Here is a 10,362-nt window from a genome sequence, read left to right as displayed (position 1 = left end):
GATGTCCTATTCTGATATTTTAAAATTAAAAAGTAAACAATATTATTTAAATTAATATTTATCAATATCAAAGAAAAGAGCTGTCTTAAGGCACCTAGAAGTTCTTTTTAGATATTTTTAAATAAATAAATATTTTTTTAAATAATAGAATTATAAATTAAATATATTTTTGAATTTTTTTTAAATTTTAATAATAGAGACAATTTATAATTAAAAAGTACCAATTTTGGGCGTTGTAGGGGTGCTAATCCTTCCCTAAACGTAACCGACTACGAATCCCTTTTTATTAAAAAGAATGAATTTTTGGTTATAAAACGCAGATCAGTTCATCTTTTAAAATGGTTTTCTTAAAAACTCTTTTAAAAGATAATTTTTAGGTATTCGACCTACCTGATCCAAAAGGCCGATGGCGACTCACAAATTATTTTCAAAATTATTTATTCACATCAATTTCCCCGCCAAATTTAATATTTCGTGCCCGGACGAAAACCGGTTACGACAACTATCGTACACCACGATTACCCTTTAACCCTCCAGAATTACAACATAATAATCCAAACAAAGGAGGCGTTTGGGGGGGGGGGGTGGGGTTTCAATCTCTGATCCTCTAATGGCGGCCGAGAAGCATTGTCTATACGAGGTTTTAGGCCTATACCTCGACTGTTCTCAAGACGAAATCCGATCCGCCTACAAGAAGCTAGCCCTCCAACGGCACCGCCCAATCCCAAGAGCTTGTCCGCGCCTACGAAGTCCTTTCCGATCCCAGAGAACGCTCCTGGTACGACTCTCACTGCTCCCAAATCCTCTTCGCCGATCGCAACGACACAACTCCCCCATCCCCGACCTCTTCTCTTTCTTCTCCAACACCGTCTATTCGGGTTACTCCGACAAGGGTCGGGGATTCTACAAGGTTTATTCCGAACTGTTCTCGAAGATTTATGCCAATGAAACTAACTTCGTTAGGAAGTTAGGGTTACGGTTGGATATTGTAAAAGAAGCTCCTTTGATGGGGAATTTATAGAGCCAGCCCGTACACTCAAGTTACGGCTTTTTATAACTATTGGTTGGGGTTTTCGACTGTTATGGATTTTGTTTGGGTTGACGAGTATGATGTTATGGCCGGGCCGAACCGGAAATCGAGGCGGGTTATGGAGGAAGAGAACAAGAAGCTGCGGAAGAAGGCGAAAAGAGAGTATAATGAGACGGTTCGAGGGCTGGCGGAGTTTGTAAAGAAGAGGGATAAGAGTGTTATTGACATGGGTGTGAAGAGGAAGGAGGAGATGGAAAGGAAGAAAGAGGAGGAGAGGAATAGGAAAAAGAAGTTGGAGGAGGAGAGGTTGGAAAGAGTTAAGGCGTACGAGGAGCCGGAATGGGTGAAAGTTGAAGAGGAAGATTGGGATGAGATGGAGGAGAAAGGAATAGGAAGGGAGAGTTTTACTGCGTGGCGTGCAGCAAGAAGTTCAAGAGTGAGAAGCAATGGAAGAATCACGAGCAGTCGAAGAAGCATAAGGAGAAAGTAGCGGAGTTGAGGGAGTCGTTTATCGACGAGGAAGAAAAGGAAGGGGATTTGGAGGTGGAACCGGACATGGAGGAGAGGTTTAGGGAGAGTCTAAAGATCGAAATGGAAGGGGAGGATGGAGTTGGTGAGCTAAGCGAGGAGGATGACACGTTTTTTGATGTTAACCAAGTGAGTGAAGAGCGTGTTGAATTCGATAGCGATAACAATCATGCTGAAGAAATTAGTGTTCTTGAAGAAATGCTGTCCAGCCTGAAAGATAAGAAAAATGTTTCTTTCAACAGCGAGGATATGGTTTCGCAGACTGGACTCCATGTCAAGGATGAAACCGATGAGGAAGAATATATGGAATATGGTAGACAGAAAAACAGGAGAAGAAACAGATCAGGGAAGAAAGATAAGGGTAAGAAGAATATCAGTGATGCCATGAAGAGCGACATAAATGAAGCTGAAAGCAAGAATGAAGAAGCTAGTGTAAGTGATTCTCTGCATGTGGATAAGCAACCTGTAGAGGACGAGAGCAGTAATGGTGAAAAGGATGATAAATTAGGGAACAATGCCAATATTTCAAAGCAACCTCTTGATAGGAAAGGGAATACAAAGAAAGAACTCAATACCAAATCGAATAAATCAACCAAAGGAAAGAAAGCAAAGGTATGCATTTTCATTTTTATTGTTATTTCTTTTGATGAAATGAGACCTGGTTACCTCCATATATATATAATGCGTGCTTGCATGTACATATGTAGTACATGGATAGAATATAAGGAAGAAGGAACTACATAATTGCTTGCTTCTTTACATGCTCGAATACACACAAAAGGTTTTTAGTTGATTGACTAGTTCGAACAATAGGTATCATGCATGTAATATTGCCATAAATATCTTAGGATCGGAGACTTTGCTGATGATAGTAATCCTTGCCAAGCAGTACAAAATTAGTTAGCAGGGGAAGAACATGGCATTAGAAGAGCGATGGAAAACTTTAAATGACGGATTATCTAACCGGTTCTACTAGAAACCTTTGAGCACTTCTTTCTCATAAGATAACCGGACATAAACGTACAAGGGATGCCTACCATCTATCGCTACACTCCAGCTTTCACTCCGATACTTTTATAATTCGGGTTTGATGAGTACTGGTTGTAGAAATCCTCTAATACACATTAACATGCAGGCAACGGCGAAGCATTCCGGCAATGTATGTGAGACATGTGGAGAAGAATTTCAATCAAAGTATGTAGATACTCTATTCTGATAACCATTCCTTTTCAAAAAGAAAAAAATATATAATAAGTTTGAAGCATTTGCATCACACCTTTCATGCTACAATCTAATCATATTGTAAACATGGCGGGAATAAATTACACAAGCATTTGGGTGACAGCGGTCATACTTCGTTGAAATTCCGATGATAACTTTATGGTATTCTCTATCAATATCTATTAGCATATATAAAATGATCGTTCATCCTAACACTGTAGATGTGCTACCTCAACGGCTCAAAATCCATCGACGAAACTCGTTCTGCCGAGCTCGAGTGACATTTTTGGGAATTTCTTTTTCTTTTTCATTTTTTATTAATATTTGATGTTCCTTTTATTCTTGCCAATTTTTAGAAGATAGAAATGAGATTTTGTAATTTGTTAATGCTTTGAGTTGGGTAGAATGATTTGCTATTTCAGTATTTTTTTTCTTGGAAGAAATACAACGGGGAGAAAGTTACAGTATGTTTCATGTTACTTTTTTTAAAATATTTTATAAATTTTAATTTATTTATTAACGTGGTATATGAGACATAATATTATGTTAGCATAATACATACATAAGCTAATATGTGAGTAGTTACCTTTATTGTAAAATTTAAGATTTATGTTTAAGAAATAATTCGACTCGTTGTAATGTTGAAGGTTAAATTTAATTAAAAAGTGAGGATGAAAAATACTTAATTAGTCATTACGCCAAAAATAGAACAATTTAACAACTAAAAGGGATTATATAAAACGGATATCAAAATAAAAATCTCATACGATCCGATGTCGCTTTGGACCTTCGGTTTTTCCTCAAAATGATGGGTGTTAGTACGAGATAGGACGTTGGTTAATACCTACAGAGGCTTTACAAATGAACACAAGTATTTGGCCTATATATTCTTGAACCAGCGTCTTCAAATGTGGTTCAAGTACCAGACGGAGAATCAACAAATCCATCCAACACGTTTATAATCATCTTCCAAATGTGGAATTAGCTCCAATGGTGGTAAACTAATGACAGACAATCCAAGCTGACAGCCGTCAGCATGAGTAGCTAACCATTCCGCGCACAGATTCTCTTCCCTTCGGATGTCATACACTTCGCAATCCCACTCACCGTTGATAAGTGCACGGCAGCTTTCAATGAGGGCTCGATTAGGATTTTGATGAGATGGGGCTTTCTTTAAACTCATCACGGCAGCAGCAGAGTCGGACTCGACCCGAACTTTTTTATACCCTCTATCCCAAGTAAGCTTTATTCCCTGATATAGTGCGCACAAATCCACTGCTAAGAAATTGCAGACCACCAAATTAAGATTGTAACCAACAATCCACCTTCCGGATCCATCACGAATCAGTCCCGCAACACTAGCAGCACCAGGTTTCCCTCGAGACCTCCCTGCTACACTCAGCCTCACCATATTTGCTGCAAAAGTGCTGAAGATAATGATGTCTCTGTATTGCCAGGCAATATCGCATGCATTTCAACTTCGTCCTTTACAGTACAAAGATCGTTGGAGGAACCAACCGTTTTAGATTTACCCTTGCTAAGATGTGATAATCCTCCCAAGCCTTTCTCTCTTGTTTCATCCGAGTTTTCTCCTTCACGTTCTTTGGTTTTGATTTGCATTCCAAGTTTTATACTTGTATTCAACAAAAGGGAAGGACAGGCAGCTGTGCAATCATTTACCACCTCTTGAACTTCAGTTTTCACCTCTGAACCAGCAATTTGAGATTCATCCTTGCCGAGCTCTCTCCTTTTGAAGGGTTTTTTCATCCTCGTGAACTTCGGTTTTAACTTCAGGTCCAAATTCTCTCCCCTCTTCCAACATACACAGAGGAAGACAAGCAGCTGAAGGATCATTTATCGAATGATAGGCCGAAACCTGTTAGAAACATACAAGATACAATTCTCAATTAGTTTCAACCCACATAAACTTTAGATTTTGCAACTTGTTTATTGAACTCCTGTGTCGATACCTTTGAAAGAACCATATTAGGAATCCCTAATATCTTTCCGCCTATCATGTCAATATCCATATCAGCAGCCTCACTGCTATTCGTATTGGCATTACCATCATCATACGTATAAGACACCAGTGAAGGAAGCTTATCATGTAGCTTCATTTGATTTTCTGTCGCACGGCAGAAGACTCCCCCGAAAAAGTCCATCTTCGATCTAGTAAACACGTCTAAGAACATTACAATAGTATTAGTCATCTTCATGAACGCATTGAGACCATATCCATTGAGCATGAATATTTAGCACATCAAGTGAAGCCAACAAGTCCAATATATCAAATCCCAAGCAAAGAAGACTTTAATTTGCAATAATATTCAAAGGAAAAATAACTAGTACTACTCGGATCTGGATGTTAGTGTTGGACAGGGCCACGTCTCCAATACTGGTATGGAGATTGTTTTTCAAGATTTCATATATTAGAAAATCCTTGGAGGATTATGGATTTTGGATGATGCTTCAAGAAAAATGAAAAGTTGAAGCAACATAGGAAATAACCCTAATACATGTGCTTGGACATGAGGATATGATCCTCCAGGAACACTCCAAATACATGGAAAAACTTAAAAGAATTACACTTTCCCGTTCTAGACATGTTCTCATGTCCAACACTCACACCCAAGTCCCGAGTAGTGTCTAATAAATTGGTTTGAAGGGAAGCTGACAAAAAACTAGACTTACCCCGTGAATCTCCATGCAACTGTTTAGAAGTAAATATCAACAACTCCATATCTTCAATGTAACTTATCATCACTGAATTTTCCATTCCCATGAGCTCAAATAGTTTATTGTAATTCTCTCGAGAACTGCATTTCAAAGAAGACATTGAAGTAACATGAGTTGAAAATTGAAACTGCAAATGAATTTAATCCATAATTTTACATGTTGAAGCAAACCTTTCCATGTAATCCGCTGGAAAAAAGTATAAAGCAATGTCAAAAAGATCTAAACAACCATTCTGCAATATATCAGCCTGAAGGTGACACTGTTGAAGCAGATCAACCTGAAGAACTGGGGGCATTTTCTTTGAAAGCTCGTATGCTTTACGGTGGACTCTGCAAGGCGGTCGAGCCTGGAAACCACCGAAATATTCACCTGGGGCAGTGGTATTGGGAAATTTGAAACCTCCCCTAAAAGAGGTGGGAGAAAATCAATACTGTGATATAAAGTAAACATACTGAAAGAAGCAATGAATGCCAACCTAAATGCAAATTGCATGCTTTAAGGCCTCGTGAAATTTTCAGGCTTATGTTATCCCCATTTTTCATTTTTCTTTAGGCACCCAAGTTTAACACATTTTGAACACATATATGAGGATATGACCCTCAAGACCCCTCCATATACATGGAAAAACTCAAAAACATATCCGACAATTCCATCTGAGACACATAGTTTCAAGCAAAATAGGTAAACTGAAACTGATTTTCATGTCATATATATAGACAAGACTCGAACATACCAAGGACAACAACGTAATTGACAATGATGAAAGCTTGTTAATCTACCTCAAGTTTCAAATCCTCAAGAAATCCATGCCATTTTTCTATTATTTGAAGAATTATCTAGACACATTTCAACAAGTATACAATTTTGTAATAAGAAAGAATGTAGTGAACTAGTGCGTGCGCTATCATGCAACGGCATGCTTACTTACATCCAGGTAGCATATAAAGAAGGAGCATGCGGTCTATATAAGGAAACCTTAAGTCGGTTCCAGATTTCTGTTTTTGGGACATCAGGGTTCTCAGGTTCAGCAACATTATGAAAGTTTTGACCTGAGAAGGAATTTATTTAAAGAAAACATAACACATTGATCAGCTAGAAAAAGATTCAATATAATCAATATCACCACCGCAATTTGAACAAGTTAAAAAAATTGGATAATAAATACCACAAAATCCGGAAAGTTAAATTTAGAATTAGCTTGCCTGCATTTATAGTAGTTGTATGATGCTTTGATGGTAAATGTTGGGTTGCCCTTACAGGGTCCTCAGTCTTAGAATGAAGATGTGTGAGCTCTTTATCGGGTAGGATGGTATCTGATATCATCCCTTTGCGGACATTTTCTTTGTTGGGAGCAACATGGGCAGTTTCTACTGAAAAAAAATAATATACAATAAGAGCAGATATTTGCCACCAGAATCTAAGACTACAATATCAATCAAGTGGCTAAAGACTGCAAATAAACAAGTATAAGGATACAGCAACAGTAGCTTTAAAAAGCCAATATTGAACACTGTTGAACTTGAAAATTCGGTACTTGTGATCATGTAGCACCATACAAATTGAAACCTAGAGCTCAGTCATTCACTAAGACCGGAAATATCATCACGTAAAAGGGTCTAACACTCAAATTGAGTTATAATATTCGAATGTTATATACAAGGTCATAGATATAATACATAAGATCATAATTGTATAAGACACATCTATCAGAGAAGTTTGGAACAAAAGATTTTCACCTTTCAAACAATCAAACATCTCCAAAACAAAGTTTTTTGTTTTAATTCAAGGAAAAACATGACAAAATGATATCATTTGAGAAAAAAATCTTGCCTGTATTGACAATAGGCGAACAAAGTGTTGAAGTTGCAGGTACAGAAAATGTCTCTCTCATTTTGATCATTGCTTTAACATCAACATTACTTTTGACTTCTTTAGCAGCCATAACAGAAGATACCGTGTCTTCATTAGTACTGTATTTCTTTGCAAGTGTCCGAGGAGCCTTCTCATCATCTTCTGCTGTGGAACACAGAAGCAACTATTACTCACAAAGTTCAAGAGCATCATTTTCTCCTTTCCCCAACCGGGAAAAGAAAACCTATATTTTTTGTCTAAGACTGAAACTTTAGGATAATAGACAACCTTGATTTAAGACAATAGGCATTATAAAGCATAACATAAACTTGAAATCATGTCATACTAACTCCTGCAAGAGCTTAAGATATATCATGATTAACACTAACCAACTCGAGTTAAACCTACTGGGTCACAGTTTTTATCTTGTTTCCAGAAGTACTTACTCCAACTGCTTGAAAGAACAGTAAAATTAAAGGCTAAATGATATAAATACGCCATTAGGAACTCCTTTTGTTACATCTTTCAACATTCTCAAGACACAAAATTTGTGCAAAAACAAAAAAATTTATCACCTTTTAGCTTGTTTGATGTTCGGACCACATGCTGACAACTTGCTGGAGTGATCTGCGCACCACAACACCCAGCATTCACAGATCGAAAAGTAGGATTTCTTCTCTCCTTTATCGGGTTAAACCAAGGGCCGGCCTTTTTGGATCCCATGAATGGCTTCTTGGATGGAGATGGAGTGAAGTTCACTGGTACAGGTTTTGACCCAGAGTGGCTATTTGAAGGAAATGAGGTTTTTTGGTATGCCAGAAGACAGCTTAATAACTTCCTCTGTAGGAAGAAATTTCACTTTCCCAGTTTCAACAGCTTTTTTCCTTTTACATGCAACCCGTCTCCCCAAGTTGAAACAAACTTTCTTAGAAGAAACCAAACCATTTTCTGTCCGGTCAGAGTTTAGAGAATCTATATCATTCTTCGAAAGACATAGTTCACATCTCCAGTCTTCTATCTTGTTCCTCACTAAGGTCGTCATGCAATAGCTTCCAAAAAGGGAAAAATATCGTATTTAGAATTGAAGGTTGAATAAACATAATGTATAGCTACAAATGAAACAATTAGATAAGATGTTATTATTCTAGTTCAAGTAAGTAACTAAGGGTGATAGTTGTTAATCCTTTCAACATCAAACAAGAAATACTATGCAACAGATTCTTCATTTAATTGATAAAAAATGGGCAATGGAAACCAGACAATCATGAACATTCATATCAAAACAAAAAAGGAAATTAGCAGCATATCGCACATACAAGGCTTTGCTAGTTTCGAAGGATGGAAAGTATTTTACTCTATTTGGTAGGTTCCAATGCAAGTTTTTGTACTTTATCACCTAATTATTAGAATAAAACATGTATTTCTTCTTTATCTGTTTCGATCCTCCCAGTCACACCCAGGTAAATGCCCTCAGAAAAATCCATGGTTATCATACAAAAGACATCACAAGGTACATTAAAAACATAGGCTCCACTTGTTTGGAAGATCGAAAATATTTTACTGCAGTTGGTAGGTTTCATAGCAATTTTCCTACTATATCACTTAACTATTATATTAAAACAAGCTTTCTCCCCTATTCATTTCCATCATACACACAAGCGAAGCCTTAAAATTAACCAATCACAATCTTACAAATGTCGTCTTATGTTGCATTGAGAACAGGTATTAAATAGCTCCTCATAGCCAACATCACCACATATGTCGCAACGCTTGTCCTGTTGAAACAAGTAAACGCCCTATAAGAATTTCTGGATATCATTGTCCATTTAATAACAAGCAACTAATAATCAGTGCAATTAAAATGAAGTTTCATCAAGAAAACTTCCATTACAAGCATATAAAACAATCAAATAACCATGGACCCCTTGCACAAGCACTAGATATTGTAACATCAATGTTTATTATTTCATTAAAGGAAGTGCATTTATGTAGCTACCAAACAATTATAATTCGACAGTTAACTGCAACAGAGTAAAAAGTAAGTAAAAAACCCCCATTTTCATGGCATCAAGCAATCGTTTTCAGCATGATCAACGTTGTCTTTTAGTACTAATGGTGCTATAATAACAACGAGAAATACATTAACGAAACCAACAGTGTTTAAGAAAAGGGGGAAAAGTTAAGAGGGAAAAAGAACATAAATAGAAAGTTTCAAGGTCGTTGAAAGAGAGCATTTTACCGACTGAGTATCTCCTGATTGTCCCATTTAACTCGTGGTGAGTCTGTGGGCAAAACAATTGGCGGCGGGTCTCACTACAATATATATTCTTCTGTCGGATTTTTAACTTTTTTGGCTTTGTAAATAGCTCAGAAAGAAAACGGTGGTGAGATTTTCTCGAGAAAGAAAATAAGCAAGAAAGTTTTGTGCTCCTACAAAGCCGGAACGAGAGAAAATGGAAGAAAAAATGAAGAAACCCAGTGGAAGAGACGGTGGAAGCTAGGAATTAGGATGTTAGTAACATAGTATTTTGAACGATCCTATTATTATTATTATTATTATTATTAATTAATTGGATTGATATTATTATTTAAACTGAAATAACACGTGTTTAGATATGTTTTCTTATTTTCTATATACACACGATTTTATATATATGCTAATCAAATTAATTCATTTTAAGCTAAGAAAAATCAGAAAAATTTAAAATTATTAACTAAATTAAATATATTTCTAAGAGGGTGTTAACATTAATATTCTTCTAAAATGCGTTAATTTTATTTTTAAAAATTTTTATATTAAATTTTTATTGAATTATATTTAAAAAAATTGGGGTGTCATAACACTACACTGCCCATGATCTCAAGAACGATTAACATTATCGTATAAACTAAAATTATTTGGACTAAAATATAAATTATCATTTTAATTTTTCAACAAATTTTTATTTAAATACATAATGATTGTTTCATTGTTTACCAGTCGAGTCAGTTTATAA

At 36.3% G+C, this 10,362-nt stretch overlaps 2 protein-coding genes and 1 pseudogene across 2 annotated transcripts; 1 reads left to right on the top strand and 2 right to left on the bottom strand.

The window, feature by feature from the left end:
* The first annotated feature begins 575 nt into the window (after nt 1-575).
* LOC120160312 lies at nt 576-3,158 on the top strand (annotated as a pseudogene).
* Nucleotides 3,159-4,478: 1,320 nt separating this feature from the next.
* On the bottom strand, nt 4,479-8,089 carry LOC120159764. The gene is made up of 8 exons (XM_039170325.1): nt 7,942-8,089; nt 7,346-7,531; nt 6,718-6,882; nt 6,444-6,564; nt 5,686-5,919; nt 5,471-5,595; nt 4,750-4,961; nt 4,479-4,655 (listed from the first exon to the last, which is right to left on the bottom strand). Exons 1-8 carry the CDS (start codon nt 8,087-8,089, stop codon nt 4,506-4,508), a joined length of 1,341 nt encoding a protein of 446 aa, XP_039026256.1. The 3' UTR covers nt 4,479-4,505.
* On the bottom strand, nt 7,948-9,847 carry LOC120159996. The gene is made up of 3 exons (XM_039170470.1): nt 9,606-9,847; nt 9,059-9,141; nt 7,948-8,415 (listed from the first exon to the last, which is right to left on the bottom strand). Exons 1-3 carry the CDS (start codon nt 9,630-9,632, stop codon nt 8,151-8,153), a joined length of 375 nt encoding a protein of 124 aa, XP_039026401.1. The 5' UTR covers nt 9,633-9,847; the 3' UTR covers nt 7,948-8,150.
* Nucleotides 9,848-10,362: the final 515 nt, after the last annotated feature.

This window comes from Hibiscus syriacus, unplaced genomic scaffold (genome assembly GCF_006381635.1).
Source record: "Hibiscus syriacus cultivar Baekdansim isolate YM2019G1 unplaced genomic scaffold, ASM638163v2 tig00002847_pilon, whole genome shotgun sequence".
NCBI lineage: Eukaryota > Viridiplantae > Streptophyta > Magnoliopsida > Malvales > Malvaceae > Hibiscus > Hibiscus syriacus.
Note: the sequence above shows the minus strand (reverse complement) of the source record. Positions and strands in the feature narration are given on the sequence as shown.

Coding starts and splice junctions, on each gene's coding strand:
- LOC120159764 (XM_039170325.1), bottom strand. CDS start 8,089: ATGGGATCCAAAAAGGCCGGCCCTTGGTTTAACCCGATAAAGGAGAGA. Junction 4,962..5,470: donor GTTGCATGGAGATTCACGGG/GTAAGTCTAGTT, acceptor TAATGTTCTTAG/ACGTGTTTACTAGATCGAAG. Junction 4,656..4,749: donor CTAATATGGTTCTTTCAAAG/GTATCGACACAG, acceptor TGTTTCTAACAG/GTTTCGGCCTATCATTCGAT.
- LOC120159996 (XM_039170470.1), bottom strand. CDS start 9,632: ATGGGACAATCAGGAGATACTCAGTCG. Junction 9,142..9,605: donor AATCAGGAGATACTCAGTCG/GTAAAATGCTCT, acceptor TTGTTTCAACAG/GACAAGCGTTGCGACATATG. Junction 8,416..9,058: donor TGCAACATAAGACGACATTT/GTAAGATTGTGA, acceptor CCTTTTTGGAAG/CTATTGCATGACGACCTTAG.